The sequence below is a fragment of the Xenopus laevis genome, chromosome 2L (genome assembly GCF_017654675.1).
Source record: "Xenopus laevis strain J_2021 chromosome 2L, Xenopus_laevis_v10.1, whole genome shotgun sequence".
Lineage (NCBI taxonomy): Eukaryota > Metazoa > Chordata > Amphibia > Anura > Pipidae > Xenopus > Xenopus laevis.
This window is the reverse complement of record NC_054373.1, coordinates 62,348,206-62,367,449: the sequence shown is the minus strand read 5'-3', so window position 1 is coordinate 62,367,449 and position 19,244 is coordinate 62,348,206. Positions and strand designations below refer to the sequence as shown.

Here is a 19,244-nt window from a genome sequence, read left to right as displayed (position 1 = left end):
TAGATATACAGGGCTAAATTTAAATTTGCTTCTCTGCCCACAGACAGGCTTGATTGATAGCACCCCAAAAAGTAATTTAACTCACCACGCAGTACAATGTTTTGGGGGACCAACCCCCTTCCTTAGGTACAAACAAAATGAAGGCACGTGTTACAAATTTAAACACAAAGCAAGTGACATAATTAGCAGTTGGGAAATACTCCCCTGTATGGAAAACTTTTTAACCTCTTGTATACAAAATTTCCCATACCCACTAGCTACAGAAACAGTTTATAAATATTGTATGGTTATTCAGAATTATATAATATTTCCTTAAAGGGATTTGGGAAAAGTGCACTGTACAATGTGTTAAAAAACCATGTACATATGAATAGCACCACCTCAGAAGACGGGGGCAAGCAAAAAATGTTTTCTTTACACTTCAACTGTACCACCCTGAAGATACTACCATAGTCAGGATCCTGTGGGTGCCTACAAATAAGCCTAGGTAGTCTAGTCTAGGTGTAGGTAGAACTGTTTCAAAAGGCAAATGCCTATTTGCATTTTAATTTGGCATACATTAATTTTGCACATTTAGTACAAATTTTCTGACAGTGTGTGTAAACAGCAAACGATGCAAAGATGTGCAATCCAGTCTTCTCACTGTTTACTTCCTGATTACCAGATCTCCCCTCTCCCAGGAGTCATGTGCCGTTTTCCAGAACATGTTGTTACCAGCAGTATGGGCTGCCATGTAAAAAATGAGGGAACAGAAGGTCGGGTTGGGTTTGGGGTGGTGTAACAAAATTCTTGTGGCATAGGAAAAAGAAGTTGATGTTATGCACTCACCAGTTGTTATATGTCAGTCAGAGTAATAGCTTCTATGCCATGTGTCTGTTCTTTACAGACACCCTCCCTGTCTACAATCTTCTTGCTGCTACTCCTTGATCCTCCCTTCACTGTGTATAAGATGAGGTTATTAGAAATGATAAAACACTGTAATGGGTGAAATTGAACAAGTACAACAAAAGAAGTACAGTAGTAGGAAGACTGTAGATACACATTACTGAAATCATTATCTACAGGTGTTTCTGACCAACCTCCCTTTACAGTTCTGCTCCACTTGCCAGCTGAGGGAACTAGATGCTCACTGTTTTCTGAAACCAACTGACATTAAATAATCTATTTGACAATACAATGAATGAACGAATACTGTGGATGCAACTCGAGCAGAAATAGTGAAATAATGTATATTTTTGTCATGGTTGAGTAGAGGCCTGTCTTTTGGAAAAGAACCTTTTTATCATAATACCGCAATCATGCAGCAATTCAAACGATGTATTGTGTGTCAGCAGCATTGCCATAAGTGACAATGAAAAAAAGGGATTTAGCTGCACAGTTTACACACAAAAAAAAACATTAATAGCCAGATTAACTCATCAAGATCCCATAAAGAACAGAAGTTTTAGAGAGGTAATTCCAACTTTTGTTCAATGATGTGCAATCTTTCTCCATACGCCAGCAAGTTCTGTCAGAATACAGGTGGTGAAATACACAAGTCTAGCCACTCTGCTCTCTCACTTAGCCTACTGGCAAGCAAATCAATCACATGTGCAGGGAAGGAGGGTGAAATATTTGTTTAGGGAGGCTACAAGAAGTGTTCATCTGGACCACTGTGACTTGATTTACTGATAACTCTGTACTTCTTTCTACATGTAGCTTTGTATAAAAGAGGCCACAGTGAATCAGACGGAGGCATATGAGGCCTATTGTTTTATTGGGTCCAGAGCTGCCTGGGCGGGGGGGGGGGGGGGGCTGAGTGTATGTCAAGGCCTGCCCCCTCCCCTAGCCAGGGGGGACAGGTGTGAAGGGGTGGGGTTAGAGGGGGTTAAAAGGTGCAGTCAGAGCAAGGGTAGGCAGATAACATTTTGTTTTAATAACAATAATAATTATAATTTTGCCATGCTGCAGTTTTAACTTTACAACTCTGCTGCCGTTTCACTGTATGTGTTTAAAGGAATTGTTCAGTGTAAAAATAAAAACTGGGTAAATAGATAGGCTGTGTAAAATAAAAAATGTTTCTAATATAGTTAGTTAGCCAAAAATGCAATGTATAAAGGCTGGAGTGATTTGAAGTATAACAAGTCAGTCAGGACACTACTTCCTGCTTTTCAGCTCTCTTGGTTTACACTGACTGGTTACCCTGGCTACCAGGCAGTAACCAATCAGAGACTTGAGGGGGAGCCACATAGGTCATATCTGTTGCTTTTGAATCTGAGCTGAATGCTGAGGATCAATTACAAACTTACTGAACAGAAATGTACCATGTGGCCCCCCTTCAAGTCGCTGACTAAATCAGAGTTATAGAGCTGAAAAGCAGGACGTTGGATTCTGGCTGTTTTATTAGACATCTGTTCACTCCAGCCTTTATATATTACATTTTTGGCTAACTAACAATATTAGAAACATTTTTTATTTTGCACAGCCTATCTATTTACACAGTTTTTATTTTCACACTGAACTATTCCTTTAAGTTTAGCTGTTGAGAATTTGGTTACTAAGAAATGCAAAAAGCCATATTGCTTTGTCTGTTAGAGACAAGAAGTTTTAAAATAGATCCACTGCCACTGTAATCAAAAATGCAGGGCTGGATTTACATAGCTAGCGCCCCTAGACCCGCTGTCGTTTGTCGCCCCTGTCCCCTTCTTTTTTTTCGCCCAAATTTTCATCATCAGCACTGGAGCAATGGGGATTGGCACACAGGAAATTTAAAAAAACTATTGTACTATTGTATCTCCTGCGCATCCCCAGTGTTTCTGTGGATGTGTTTGGGCAGCATGCCACCCCCTAAAATTCTGCCGTCCTAGGCCTGTGCCTTGGTGGTCTCTCAAAACATATATTTTATCTCCATCTTCACACTGTTTTCAATCAGGGATGCCATCTCATGTCTTTAATGACAGAAGTTTCTGATATATACCTAATACAGGGCTACATAGGTTTCAACAAATGACTGCTGGTTGTACTGTTAATTTATGTCAGCACTGAAAGGGATAAGATACCTACTCTGGTTTCACTCTCATCATTTTAATTTCATCAGTAATCTCAAATTAATCACTTGACATTATGTTCCTCATTACCTTTATGGCTACCTTACCCTTATGTCCACATTTCCGTGCCCATTTCTATCCTATGATCCTCATTATTATCATAATTGCCTGCCACTATTACTAAAGGAAAATTCTGTATAGTTGTGGCCACACTCCAGTCTGCCTTAAAGTAATACTGACACTAAAAAAACTACTTTTTAAAATATTAATATACATTAAAAGTTACCTATAGGTCATGCTGATTGTTTTTTGCTGAGAGGTTTGTTTTTGTAAGTTATAGTTGAAGTTTCTAAACCTGACTGTTTTGCCAACCTGACTGTCCCATCTTAGCCTGTCAGTTAGCGTTTCTAATGCTAATGAACTCCTGCTGCACAAATATGGCAGCCCCCTCATACAGGAACATGGAGCATCAGACAGGTAATGTAAAAGCATTGTGCAAATACTTTCTGGCAAACTTATTAGTAGCTTTCAAAGGCAATATTGTGATAGATGTAGAAAATAGTTTATTTCTGGTGTGAGTATCTCTTTAACCAGGGCTGGAACTAGGGGTAGGCAAAGTAGGCCAGCGCCTAGGGCACAAAAGCTGGGAGGTGCCAGGCACATACTTCCTATGTCACCTACCCTATGCCCATTTAAAATGGGACTCTCCATGGAAAATGGGACAACTGACAGATATGGGGAAATATCAAATGCAAATATAATCAATATAAAAATTCCCTCAATACTTTTATGATTGTTACAGTTAATTTACTCTGTAAATGTCACTCAAGGGCATGCATCAATGGACAAATTGCAATCCTTAATGGGGTGACAGGGGCCCAAGGGTCCAAAGAGTACACTGAAGCACAATTTCAGTATATAGTGCTTCGCAACATTTTATCAGCCCCTTAACCAATTCTCTCCTTTTAATTAATCCCATGCAAAACTGTTCTCTTTGATATTTTATCATTGAAGTTCAACATTAATGTGATACTTTTTCAGGTTTGAAAACAAATTACATAAATATTTAAAATATACAAAGGGTTCCTTCACCCAAAAACAAATACTGGGACATTCAAGGTCAAGGCCTACAGAGCTTTCTACCCCCCCCCCCCAGGAGTTACCTGCTTTTAGACCCTCTCCACTGGCCTCCCTTCACAATATGCAATTTCTCTGGGTATTTCAGTTTCTCTGAAAGAATTAAATGTGCACATTCACAGCAATCATTAACAGTAATCAGTGACATGGAAGGGACTAATGAGCTTGTTCATTGAGCATTCAGTTGCTTCTGCACTATGACTTCATATTCAGTAGGGCAGTGGTGGGCTTCACATGCCCATACCTCCTAACTGTCAACTGGGACAGTCCTGATTTTGACAGCGTAGCCCGCAGTCCCGGTCTTACTGAAATGTCCTGAGTTTCTCTCTCTCTTGCTCTACGGCATTGACACCAGAAAAAGATACAGTACAATCTTTCTAAAACTTCATTAAATAAGAGACTTTAGGCAGAGAGGCCAGAACACTCAGCACCTTGACTTAGATACAATTCTTGGGAGAACTGACACTTGCAGCTTAAAGGGCAATTCACCTTCATTAGCAAAACTGTAATAATACATAAAACATGTACCTAAAACCCCCAGAAATGTGTTCAAACTTCCCATAACCTGCCAGATTTTGTAAAAGGGACGCAGCATTAGGGGTGGCCACAAAATGGGCATGGCCATTAAATTTTCCACCATACTATGCACGCCAGATTTTTTTGTCCCTCTTTCCATTTTTCAAATGTTGGCAGGTATGCATGCTGTCTATCCCCTGACAAACTTTACTCTGGAGATGTCTATGGACCTATAAAGTAGGGTTGCCACCTTTTCGAAATGGTGGAGGGGGCGGGTTTGTGACATCAGGGGTGAAGCCATGCTGTAAATGGGCGTGTCAGTGGCATCAGTTTTGACCCTGGCAGCCCTTCAAAATATCAGGCTGTCCAGGTCAAACCCGGACAGGTGGCAACCTTACTATAAAGCATCAAATAATGTTTTCATATTTCTAGCCAATACCCTATGCTTCTTTAATTATGGAGGCCATAAATACATATCCAGTTTTCCACTGAGTGTATGGTTTGCCCTTAAAATGATGGTGCACCTGGTGTTTCTTTACTGACTGTACTATTATTGAGTTACAATATGAGTTTGGTAATGTTTTGTGATAAAAAGTTGGTTTGCCTAAATGTTTAGCCTCCCCAATTCACTTTCCTTTTGATTTTTTTCATATGTTGTGGAGGTCTGCCCTTTTGTAATGTATATGTGGTGGAACGAGTGGACAGATTATTGGGAGGGGCTGGGGAAGACCCAGCGGTCTTGGTACACATAGGTACCAATGACAAAGTTAGAGGAGGTGGTGAACTCCTCAAAAATGATTTTAAAAAACTAGGTGCAAAGCTGAGGGCGAGGACTTCCAAGGTAATTTTCTCAGAGATATTACCTGAGCCACGAGCAACACTAAGGAGACAGTGGGAGCGTAGGGAGATTAATGCGTGGCTGAAAGATTGGTGTAGGGAGGAGGGTTTTGGGTTTTTGGAGAACTGGGCTGATTTTTCAGTCGGCTACAGGCTCTTTGCTAGGGATGGGCTGCACCTCAATGATGATGGGGCAGCTGTTTTGGGAGAGAAGATGGCTAGAGGGTTGGAGGAGATTTTAAACTAGGTGTGGGGGGGAGGGTTCAGTAAAAGATTCAGTGGAAGACAGGTTAGATGAGATAGTGGGCAAAGAAAGGGAAAATGGGGGAGGAGATTTGGCTGGAGATACTGTTAAGGATAGGGAGGACCACATGTCATATGTTCAATATGGTACCAGTATTAAATGTATGTTTACAAATGCAAGAAGTCTGACTGGTAAAATGGGAGAGCTGGAGCTGCTGGTGTTGGAAGGAAAATATGATGTGATTGGTGTGGCCGAAACATGGCTGAATGAGTTGCATGACTGGGCAGTAAATATCAGTGGCTATACTTTGTTTCGGAGGGACAGAGGCAATAGAAAAGGAGGAGGGGTATGTCTGTATGTTAGGCAGGATTTAAAAGCTCATATAAAGGAGGAGGTTATGTTAGAAAATGAGTGTGCAGTAGTAGTATGGGTGGAGTTCTTCACCAATTGTAAAGAATCCAGCAAATTAATTGTAGGAGTATGTTATAGACCCCCTTATGTAAGTGAGGAGGAAGAGACAAAGCTCCTAATGCAAATAGAAAAGGCTGCTAGTTTAGGTAAAGTAATGATAATGGGGGATTTTAATTACCCAGATATTGACTGGAGCAACGGTACTGCCAGATCAGTTAATGGGAACAAGTTTATAAACTTATTGCACGACAATTTTTTAGCACAGGTTGTTGAGGAGCCTACCAGAAAAAATGCTATTCTTGATTTAGTGATCTCAAATGACCCAGAACTTATAGCAAATGTGCAAGTCATTGAACCCCTGGGTAATAGTGACCATAATGTTATATCTTTAATGTCTGGTGCAAAAAACAAAAATATACTGGGGCAACAAAAACCATGAATTTTGGAAAAGCTAATTTTAGTGCCTTGAGGGCTGCCCTACAGAGCATTGATTGGGGCATTAGGTTTTCAGCTAAAAACACAGAACAGAAATGGTTGTCCTTTAAAATGATATTAAATCATTACTGTTCTCAATTTATTCCCTTAAGGACTAAACGTAGAAGCTCTAAGAATCATCGTGTGTGGCTTAATACAGAAGTAAAGAAGTTAATGGGAAAGAAGAGAAAGGCATTTGTAAATTACAAATCTGTAGGGACAGAAGCTGCATTTAATGAATATAAACACTGTAATAAATGTTGTAAATCAGCAATCTGGAAGGCTAAGAAAAGAAATGAAGAGTTAATTGCGGTGGAGGTGAAAACTAACCCTAAAAAGTTTTTTAAATATATTAATAGTAAAAAGATGCAGGTTGAGAGTGTTGCTCCATTAAATAATGGTACCAGTATGGTTGTAACAGATACAGATAAGGCAAATGTGTTAAATCAGTTCTTTTCTTCAGTGTATACAATAAAGGAGTCTGGGTTCACAGGCTCACTTAATAACTGCACGAATGGTTCAGCTCAATCTAGTCAGTGGCTGACTCAGGATATGATTCAAAAAGCTTTAATACAAATTAATGTAAACAAGGCTCCAGGGCCTGATGGCATACACCCCCGGGTTCTAAGAGAGCTTAGTTCAGTTTTAGATCAGCCCTTATTTCTGATTTTCTCAGATTCACTGTCATCTGGTATGGTGCCTATGGATTGGAGAAAAGCTGATGTTATTCCAATATTTAAAAAGGGATTACAATCTCAGCCTGGCAATTATAGGCCAGTAAGCTTGACATCTGTGGTGGGCAAATTATTTGAAGGCTTGTTAAGGGATCACATTCAAAATTTTGTCCTAATGAATGGCATTATGAGCAACAATCAGCATGGCTTTATGAAGGATAGGTCATGTCAGACGAATTTGATTGCATTTTATGATGTGGTAAGTAAGATTCTGGACAGTGGGGGGCAGTAGATGTGATCTATTTGGATTTTGCCAAAGCGTTTGATACTGTGCCCCACAAACGACTGCTTTGTAAACTAAGGTCTGTTGGGCTTAATGAAGTCGTTTGCACATGGATAGGAAACTGGCTACAGGATCGGGTACAGAGGGTGGTTGTTAATGGGACATTCTCTACTTGGAGTAAGGTTCTTAGTGGGGTCCCCCAGGGCTCAGTATTGGGTCCACTTTTATTTAACTTGTTCATTAATGACTTAGGGGAGGGTGTTGTAAGTAATGTATCAGTGTTTGCAGATGACACAAAATTATCCAGCCCAATTAATTCCATCCAGGATGTGGCATCCTTGCAACAGGATCTTGACAAACTGGCAATCTGGGCAGCTAAGTGGCAAATGAGATTCAATGTTGATAAATGTCATGCACCTGGGATGTAAAAATATCCAAGCCACTTATACCCTTAATGGGACTGCACTAGGCAAATCCATTATGGAAAAGGACCTTGGAGTCCTTGTAGATGATAAACTTGGCTGTAGCAAGCAATGCCAGTCAGCAGCATCAAGGGCAAATAAGGTCTTGAGCTGTATTAAAAGGGGCATAGAGTCAAGGGAGGAGGGGGTCATTCTTCCACTGTATAGAGCACCTGTAAGGCCCCATCTAGAATATGCCGTACAGTTTTGGTCTCCATCACTCAAACAGGACACTATTGTATTAGAGAGGGTACAGAGAAGGGCAACTAAGCCGGTAAAAGGTATTGAAAATCTTAACTATGAGGAAAGACTGGCCAAATTGGGGATGTTCACGCTGGAGAAGAGGCGCTTAAGGGGTGATATGATGACTATGTATAAATATATAAGGGGATCATATAATAATCTCTCTAATGCTTTATTTACCAGTAGGTCTTTCCAGCTGACACGAGGTCACCCATTCCGATTAAAAGAAAAGAGGTTCCGCCTAAATATTCGGAAGGGGTTTTTTACAGTGAGAGCTGTGAAGATGTGGAATTCTCTCCCTGAATCAGTTGTACAGGCTGATACATTAGATAGCTTTAAGAAGGGGTTGGATAGCTTTTTAGCAAGTAAGGGAATACAGGGTTATGGGAAATAGCTCATAGTCCAAGTTGATCCAGGGACTGGTTGATTGAGGAGATGAAGAATATTAGTACTGACAGTGGGCCCCTGGTCTAAGGTTTTATGGTGGGCCCCTGGTAGGGTTGCCACCTGGCCGGTAAAAATGGTGGTTGATCCCAATGTTATTAATAGGGAAAAAAGATAAATCTATAGGAAGGCCAGTATTTTTTTCCAGAAAATGTGGCAACCCTAGCCTCTGGTGTCCCAGTCCAACACAGTATGGGCTTAATAAACCACTTTTGATACAACTTTAACAAAAAGGTGTGCACCTGGATTTTTTTGCAATTACTCTACTGACCCTAATGCAAGGGAAGGGTCTTCTGGGTAAGCACCCTGCACTTCCAACAAGTGTTATATTTGGGATTAGGTTGTTGAGCTCTCCACCATCGTCCTATGTTGTGGAGGTCTGTCACACAGTTCACACACAAAATATCTGCAGCAAATCTGGTGGCCCTAGTCATAGTACTAATAAATACCAGTCCACCAAAAATACCATGGGATTCTGCGTTTCTGTTTAAATCGCTTACCAGTAGAAAATAACTTACCAATTAAATCAGGGTGGTTGAGAATATTTTAGGTAAATTAGACTTACTTTTGTTTAAATGTAATACTAGACATATTTGAATGTGCATGTTGATTCTGCAGATATTTGTTAAAAATACCATGTAGCAACATAAACAGGGTCGGACTGGCGCAGTCGGGGCCCACCGGGTTGTGAACCTCGGGGGCCCCGTGCGCATGCGCAAAAACTAGTGCGCATGCGCGAACGTCAGCCCCAATGCGCATGCGCGAACGTCAGCCCCAACGCGTGCATGCGCAACAGCGCCGAAATTTTTTTACTGCCGTTCGGGGGTCAATCTAGGACCGGGACTGGGCCGGCGGGGGCCCAAGTGGGCCGGGGCCCACCGGGTTTTTTCCCGGTTTCCCGCCGGCCCAGTCCGACACTGAACATAAACCAAAATTTTCATCTCATCAATCAACCAAATTTACATTTTAATAGTATTCTGTATCTTCTACTTCTTGGCTCCTTACTTCATTTGCTAAATGCTTGGTAATAGCATGTACAAAAAGCATTTGTATTTTGTAAATGTTAATCCGATTTTCAGACACAAGTACGATCTGTGTCTAAAACACAACTGGGCCTGGGAGTTATTTATTGTACATGAACAGCAGCAGCACAATTGGTTACTTTTTTTTTATTATTTTACTCATTCCCTTATTAAAGATGGCGATGTCTAAATCAACGTCACAAGTTCAGTTTCTATTGGCAGCTGGCTATACGGATGTAATGATTTGATATTTTCCCGCCTTAGTTGCGCACTCTCGCGTTCCTTGCTTCTGCCAGTGAGAGACGTTGTTCCCGCGTGACGTACTGGTGAGAGCGCGCATAGTCTCGGAAACGCGCGGGACAAAATGGCGGCGGCCACAAGAGATAGACTGACTGAGGTAAGCTACTAAACATTTACATTAAATGTTGACATGCAGTGGTGCATATGAGTATCTATATGCTAGACATTTTGGCACATACGATATATATCATCGGCTTTATGCGCTTCGTTAAATAAGCTTAATTAGTAATGTATGTGGTGCATTTACATTGTTAATAGAAGACCATTGTCACAGTACTACTTGATTTCTCACAAACTGATTAATTATGTACAGTCGTGTTTACCTGTGTCTGGTTATATTATAATCGACACCATAGATAATGAGAACTATTTAAGCAAATACATACTCTATATGGGTTTTTGCAAATATTTATTAGTGTGTAGAATTAAATATACCCCTTGTTTCTTTCAGAAGCTAATGTAGGGAAAACCTGCAAGAATGACAAAAGTTGTGAAAGCATGAGAGAAACTGCATGTAAGATATGCTTCTATGCTTATTAGTTATTGTTCTGAAAATATTTCTTTTGTTTAAATGTCATACTTGACATATTTGAATGTGCATGTTGATTCTACAGCCATTTGCATGTTTAAAATATTATGTAGCAACATAACCCAAAAAGTAACATTTTCATCTCATCAATCAGCCATATTTACATTTTAATAGTACTCCATATCTTCTACATCTTTATTGCTAACTTCATCTTCTAAATACTTGCTGCATGGTCTAACCATTAAATCTAATCATATATATTATTGTATTCATTGGCTTGATTGATGCTTTTTTTTCTTCAAGCTGATAAAAGGATAAAAATACTCAGACACTTTTCAGCTATTTAACTTAACTCTCCCAGACATTCCAGCCACACACTTAGGGGCAGATTTATCAAGGGTCGAAGTGAATTCGATGGAATTTTCAAAGTAAAAAAAAATCAAAGTAATTTTTTGGATACTTCGACCATTGAATAGGATAATACGACTTCAAATTTACTTCAAATTTGATTAGAAGTAAAGTTGTTTGAATATTCAACCATTCCATAATCGAAGTACTGTCTCTACTTAGACTTAGACTTCAATACTTTGCCAAATTAAACCTGCCGAAGTGCTATGTTAGCCTATGGGGACCTTCTACAGCAGTTTTCTAAGTTTTTTGAAGTCTAAGTAAAATCGTTAGATCGTAAGATAAAATAGTTTGATTCGAAGGATTTAATAGTTTGATCGAACGATTTTACTTTTACCACAAAATACCCAAATTCGATGAAAAAAGTTTGAATTCGATATTCGAAGTATTTCAATTCGATGGTTGAATTTCGAAGTATTTTTTACTTTAAAATTTGACACTTGATAAATCTGCCCCTTAGACTTGTGAATACACAGTAGTGTAAAATATGGTGTGGTGCTCAGGACTGCCATCAGAAATCACAGGGCCTCATACGACAAAATTTTCTGGGCCCCCTGGGCTGCACCCACTGCAAGCCCCACCTACAGGTCCACCATCCCCACCCCACAGGTCCGCCCCCCACCACACAGTAAAAAAACAAAAAAAATATTGGTGGCTAGGGTTCCCACATGTTAATAAAAAGATATTGGTGGTCAGGGCCCCCCCATAAAAAAACATTTGTAGCCAGGGGCCCCCCCATTAAAAAATATTGGTGGCTAGGACCCCACATGAGAAAAAAAATTGGTGGCCAGGGCCCCCACCCCCACATTATTAGAAAATCAGTGGCCAGGGCCCCTTAAACGTCCATACCTTCCCGAAGTCAGCAGCTCTCAGAAAGATGGGGGGCCCGGCTAATCAAGTGAGTGTGGCGTGGCAGGGCCACCCTTACCCTCGGGCCCCCTACAACTCTTCCCCCCTGTCCCCCCCCCGATGGCTGCCCTGGTGGCGCTACATTACTTTTTCTTCCCCAGGCTGGTTTATTTTTTTGCCTAAAAGGATCACCTACCCGTTGAAAATAACTTACCAATTAGATCACGGGAGTTGCCAATATTTTAGGTATTACTTTTGTAAATCTATATGTATAACATTAGAATGCAAATCATATAATATTAACATATATTATTTTAAACGGGTTGTTCACCTTCCAAACACTTTTTCAATTCTTTTCGGATTGTTCCCTAGAAATAAAGACATTTTTCAATTACTTTCCATTTTTTATTTTTTACTGTTTTTTTTAAATCGATGTTTAAAGTTAATGTTCCTGTCTCTGGTGTTTCAGTGTAGCAGTAATTCAGATGCACTTTTACAATTAACTTTTACAATTTTGCTACATTTAGTTAATGTATTAGTATATTATATAGTATTAGCAACTATTGTATCAATTCCAACAGCAGCCTGTAATGGGATTCTGCTCAGCAGGGACAAACATAAGAAATGTTTCAATTAAATGTATCATTTTAGAACAGTTTACAGGGTCAGTCCCCCCCCCCAGCTGTTTTTGCAGGTGAAAAATGAAACATTACACTTTAGTATTAGAAAAATTAGAAATTCATTGGAAAAAGTCTTAATTTCTGTTGAAGTATCTGAAACCAAATAAACTGAAAAAAAGTGTTGGAAGGTGAACAACCCCTTTAAAGGCTCTATTTGTTGTTATATGCACTGTGTAATACTTCAATTATAAATCACAATGTATTAATGGAATATTTATTAATGGAATGCTTTCATAACTATTGAATTCTATTAGTGCTGCATTTACAGCTCAGGGCACCCTATTTTATAGTTTCTAACTTATAATCCATAAGAAAGCACTTGACATTATATTTTTTCTATACACAACCAGATATTGGCTCTCTACTTGACCACTCTTAGTTAAGTTGGCAGCCAATTGGCCTATATGTGTCTTTCTGATTATTTTCTGATTGTGGCTTGGTTTTTTAATATTTTATTATTTTTTTAATACTTATTATGCTGAGCAGACGGACAAAGTAGGTGTTCTTTCAGTCTCCTCTTATTGAGTTTTGCAAAAGCATAATGCAGAGTCTAAAATATGTCCAAAATCCATTTTACAAATAGTGAGTTTGAAGATGGTGAGCAGCCAGCCTAAGTATGACCTGATCCGGGAGGTGGGCCGTGGCAGCTACGGTTTGGTATATGAAGCGCTGGTACGCAGAACTGGCCAACGGGTAGCTGTTAAGAAGATCCGCTGCCAAGCTCCTGAGAATGTTGAATTAGCTTTACGGGAGTTTTGGGCATTAAGCAGCATCCAGAGCCAGCACCCAAATGTAATTCACCTGGAAGAGTGCGTTTTACAGAGGGACGGCATGGTTCAACGCATGTTACATGGTTCCAGCTCTGTTCTCTACTTACCGGTGAGGAGCTGAAGTTTCTTAAGAAGGGTTAGAGGGGCCATAATGGATTTATAGAATTTTTATCAACAGTAAGCATTGTATTTTTGTTATTTATTTAAAAAAATTGTTCACCACATACCTGCTTTCCCCTGGCTGCAGTGAAACATGCAGGTGCCAGATAGTAGCAAAAATAAACACAACTTTTATCAGTGCTATATTATAACCCAATAGTATTAACAAAAAACTGACATGTAAGTTAGGTTGAAAACAGACACACGTCCATCAATCTTTTATGTCTATCTTAAACCTGGCTAACTGCTAGTTCATCCAGTGTAAGCCAAAAACCCCCTTCTGAAGCTTCTCTGATTTACTTCATTGCAGAGAAAATGCCTTTCTGACTGCAAGAACCAGTCCCTGGTTCAACTTGTACTAACAGCTGTTTTCAATAACTCTCTGCACTTGCTGAAAAGCCATCCAACCCCTTCATAAAGCTATATAATACACATGAGCCATGAATATCCTGTAAATTATAGCCTTATAAACGGTGCTTAGTGATGTCAACGGTTATAATCGGTAACCTGTTTATTCTAATAAAGTAAACCCTGTTACAAAATATGAGGATATGAGAAGTCACCTTGGAGTTCCATGGCCTGTATAAAAACACTCGACCTTTGGCCTCCTTCGAAACGCCTTGGTAACTTGTAATATCGTTATATTTTACAGTAGGGGTACTTTATTCATTATATAATGTATCGTGACAGTATGACTGAAGAGAATGTCACAACTTTGCTCTCACTGTAAAAAAAACAAAAAAAAAAAAACTCTTTCTGAATATTTAGATGGAACCTCCTTTCTTCCTTGGGAAGTTTCCTATAGTTATGACTGTGAGAGAAAAGACATTTTCTATTGTGTTTGTGTCTTCTTGTTTCCTTATAGTTGGTAGAGACGTCGTTGAAGGGCGAGATTGCATTTGATCCACGCAGCACCTATTGTCTGTGGTTTGTGATGGACTTCTGTGATGGAGGCGATATGAATGAATATATTCTTACCCGCAGGCCAAGCCGCCGCACTAACACCAGCTTCATGCTGCAGCTAAGCAGTGCTCTTGCCTTTTTGCATAAGAACCAGATCATCCACCGTGACCTTAAGCCAGACAACATTCTGGTGTGCAAGTCTCGTGATGGAGTAGATGAGCCTACACTCAAAGTGGCTGACTTTGGTCTCAGCAAAGTGTGCTCAAGCTCTGGCTTGAACCCAGAGGAACCAGCCAATGTTAACAAGAGTTTCTTGTCTACAGCCTGTGGCACTGACTTCTATATGGCACCCGAAGTGTGGGAAGGACATTACACAGCCAAGGCAGACATATTTGCTTTGGGTGTCATTCTTTGGGCCATGCTGGAGCGGATTACCATCACTGACACTCATACCAAAAAGAGACTGTTGGGAGGCTATGTTCAGCGGGGGGCTCAAGTGGTGCCAGTAGGGGAAGCTTTGTTGGAGAATCCAAAGCTAGAGCTTCTTATTCCTGTTAAGAAAAAGTCCATGAACCGGCGCATGAAACAGCTGCTGCGCCAGATGCTTTCTGCAAACCCACAGGAGCGTCCTGATGCCTTTCAACTAGAGTTGAAACTTATCCAGATAGCTTTCAGAGATTTCACATGGGAGACGTAAGATCCTCCGTTAGTACATTGTAAGGGACTAAACAGGATCTGCAGAATAGCTTGTGATTGGAAATATAATACCGCCTTTTTGTTTCATAATCACAAAATATTCTTAGTAGCCCTGTAAAAAAATGATCAAATTAATATGAATGTCATAGGTTGTTTCAGTAACCTGTTGCTTTACCTCTAAATGCCTCTGTTCTCTTTCTCTGCCCTAGCAGAACATGAAACATGCACTGAATAAATTCCACACTAGAGGTGGCTTTGACTGCCTCAGGTGTAGCACAGAAGGGCTTGGTGTTTCAGATCTTTCAGGTCTCTTGTCTTGTAGAGCCAAGCCTCTGTCTTATAATAATAATACAAGCGGTTGGCTACTTTTCTATAGCACTGTTTGCCTCTTCAGTAGCAGATATTGGATGATAAACCACAACCTGTAAGTTTGGCAGCACATGGGTTATAATTTCACATTCCAGTGACAATGCTTGACCTACACAATATGTGTGATCAGCTGATGATTCATAAGTTATACATGAGCGTAGAATGGGTTTTTTGTTTTTATGACTGTATGTATTTATTAATATGCAGTATATGTGCAGAGATGACTGCATTTCAATGTTAGATGTCCCCCAAGTGTCTGTCAATAGAAGATTAGACTTCTTTACTAAATTATATAGATGTGGCCTCCCCAACATGTGGTGTTCAGAATTGTAAATCACTTGTATAATTAAAACATCTTTGTTTATTGCTAGCTGTCTAACAGTATCCAATTCTTGAGTTTAACCCTTTGCATGCTGAGGGATTTGATCCACCAGTGCTGCAGTAAACACACTGTGACAGAACAAAGAGAAACATGGAAGCATAGTTGCCACCACAATGGTATTTTTGTCTCCGTGCCATATATTCTAAATGATTGAAGGCCTAAGGGTTAGGTCACAACGTTATTGGGGAGAATATTCTATATGGGTGTGTTTTTGGTAGTTAATGATAATTTGTGAGTTTTTATGCACAGAGGTTTCAGTTTCAAAAGGCTAGAAAAAAAACACATTTGAAATGAGTAGATCTAGGATTTTGACCTCCAAATTATTTAATTATTTTACTGTTATGATATTTAAAAGCATGAAATGTTATTAAAATCTGAAAAATGTTGTGCTTTAGAGATCTTTTAGTTGACTACAGCAATAGGTCTGCAATTTATGGGAGATACTCTTCCAAATTACCTGCATATATAGATTTTTTTTGCTTGCCATAACATCTCTCCCTTTTTTGGGGAAGCAAAAAAAATGGTGTTACAAACTAAGTGTAGGACAAAGGATCTCTTAGCAATGGCTGATCATTCATTTTTATAAACAAAGATATAACAATATATTTCACTGCTTTAATGTACATAATCCAACATTGCCTTCAGGTAGTCCTCCCAGTGATCGTTATGGTTGGCATGCTCAAGTATAATATTATTATTTACATATAATTTGCAGATATATGTTACAAACAGCAGTGATTGAATTCTCCTCGCCAGCATAAAGATGAGCCACTTACTATCCAGCAAACCCTTTACACGCAGCACCACATTCATGCAATCCTACTGTCAAGCACCACACATGCACATTCATTTATTTTCCCCATTGAGCAAATAAAATAGCATATTATATTTTATGAAAAAAATGCAAAAAAAGTTCAAACAAAACTTGTAATTTATTGTGATGTTTCAGCTGTTAATAAATTGTAAACATTATTTTTTTGTTTGTTATTTTTAATTACATCCTAATTAGTATCCATGTTTTGTCATGTTTTCATTGCATATATTTTATTTTGTATATGGTGATGACTTGAGCATATATTTTATTCTTGCTATACTTTTTCTGTTGGGCTGTTAGAAGCAGTTAGTTTAAAGAAATTTCGTCACCAAGTTTTGAAATTTTAAAAGTTGTGCAGTAACGCCCTCCTCAGCCAGCTCTGACTCAAAATGGAGATAAAATGACAGCGTTGTAACATGTCTCCACCCCCTTCGATTTTCCATTTGACAGCAATGACCCTTATCTTTACTGCACAGATGCATGCATACAGATTTGGACACATTTTTCTCACACATTTCAAACTTGTTTAGTGCAAGATTAAACAGAACATGGAATACAGTCCTTCTACTACACACAATGTATTTATGATCGATCAGGAAACTTCTCTCCTGAAAGAAACTGTGTGAGTGGGCAGTTCTGGGGATATTGGAGCATAATACTGAAGGACAATAAAGCAATAACCCCCCCCCCCCCCAACTAAAGTTAGTTTGTTGCAGTAGTACAGGGATGGGATCTAATATCCTGAATGCTTAGGACCTGGTGCTTTTTTCATAAAGTTTTTTTTTTTCTCTAATTTGGATCAACATATTTAAAGGGATACTGTCATGGGAAAACATTTTTAAAAACGCATCAGTTAATAGTGCTACTCCAGCAGACTTATGCACTGAATTCCATTTCTCAAAAGAGCAAAAAGATTTTGTTATATTAAATTTTGAAATCTGACATGGGGCTAGACATATTGCCAGTTTCCCAGGTGCCCCATGTCATGTGACTTGTGCCAGCACTTTAGGATGGAACTACTTTCTGGCAGGCTGTTATTTCTCCTGTTTTTTCTAACTGAATCAGTCTCAGTGGGACTTGGCTTTTACTATTGAGTGTTGTTCTTAGATCTACCGGGGAGCTGTTATCTTGTGTTAGGAGCTGTATTCTGGTTATCTTCCCATTGTTCTGTTGTTAGGTTGCTGGGGGGGGGGGGTGAAATCACTACAACTTGCAGTACAGGAGTAAAGAATGACTGAAGTTTATCAGAGCACAAGTCACATGACCAGGGGCAGCTGGGAAACTGACAAAATGTCTAGCCCCATGTCAGATTTCAAAATTGAATATAACAAAATCTGTTTGTTCTTTTGAAAAATGGATTTCAGTGCAGAATTCTGCTGGAACAGCACCATTACCTGATGCTTTTTGAAAAAAAAACATGTTTTCCCATGACAGTATCCCTTTAAGTCTAGTAAAAAAACAAAAAATGTTTACATGTAAAAATTGCCACTGTGGCAAGTACAAGGTAAAAAAGTAAAACAGACAGAAAATGCAAATGATCTGCTTACAATGGAAATGGCCTTTCCGTAATTCAGAGCTGAAATTTCTGGATGTCAGATTTCAAGATATAATATCCTATAACTGTACTATAATTTAACGTAATTATAAGCTGCAGGAATGGGATAACTGTGCTAAGGACTGATAATTAGTATTTTTCTTCACAATTGATATTGAACAATCTAAACGGGTTGTTCACCTTTAAATGAATTTATAGTATGACATAAGTTATATTCTGAGACCATTTGCAATTGTTTTTCCTTTTTTTTTTTTTTTTTTTTTTTTTTTTTAGTAATTTGTGTTTTTGAGTTATTTGGCTTTTTATTCAGCTGCTCACTAGTCTGCAATCTGGTTGCTAGGGTCCATATTACCCTAGCAACAAAGCATTGATTTGAATAAGAGACTGGAATGTGAATAGGAGAGGGCCTGAATAGATATATGGGTAATAAAAAAAAAATAGCAATAAAAATATATTTGTAGTCTTTCAGAGCATTTGTTTTTTAGATGGGTCAGTGACCCCCATTTGAAAGCCGGAAAGAATCAAGTAAATGGCAAATAATTAAAACGCTATAAAACATAATGAATTGAAAAGTTGGTTTATTTTGGCCATTCTATAACATAACATTTAACTTAAAGGAATTGTTCAGTGTAAAAATGAAAACTGGGTAAATAGGCTGTGCAAAATAAAAAATTTTTCTAATATATTTAGTTAGCCAAAAATGTAATAAAAGGCTGGAGTGATTTCATGTATAACAAGTCAGTCAGAACACTACTTCCTGCTTTTCAGCTCTCTTGGTTTACACTGACTGGTTACCAGGCAGTAACCAATCAGAGACTTGAGGGTGGGGCCACATGGGTCATATCTGTTGCTTTTGAATCTGAGCTGAATGCTGAGGATCAATTACAAACTCACTGAACAGAAATGTACCATGTGGCCCCCCTTCAAGTCGCTGACTAACTCAGAGTTATAGAGCTGAAAAGCAGGAAGTTGGATTCTGGCTGTTTTATTAGACATCTGTTCACTCCAGCCTTTTTACATTACATTTTTGGCTAACAAACTATATTAGAAACATGTTT

At 39.0% G+C, this 19,244-nt stretch overlaps 1 protein-coding gene across 3 annotated transcripts; it reads left to right on the top strand.

Moving 5' to 3' along the window:
• The first annotated feature begins 9,510 nt into the window (after positions 1 to 9,510).
• pdik1l.L (PDLIM1 interacting kinase 1 like L homeolog) lies at positions 9,511 to 16,789 on the top strand. Of its 3 annotated transcripts, none has more exons than XM_018244962.2 (4): positions 9,512 to 10,169; positions 10,527 to 10,586; positions 13,122 to 13,417; positions 14,333 to 16,789. In XM_018244962.2, the coding sequence occupies exons 2-4, from the start codon at positions 10,571 to 10,573 to the stop codon at positions 15,065 to 15,067; spliced, it is 1,047 nt and encodes a 348-aa protein (XP_018100451.1). In that variant the 5' UTR covers positions 9,512 to 10,169; positions 10,527 to 10,570; the 3' UTR covers positions 15,068 to 16,789.
• The last annotated feature ends 2,455 nt before the right edge of the window (positions 16,790 to 19,244 follow it).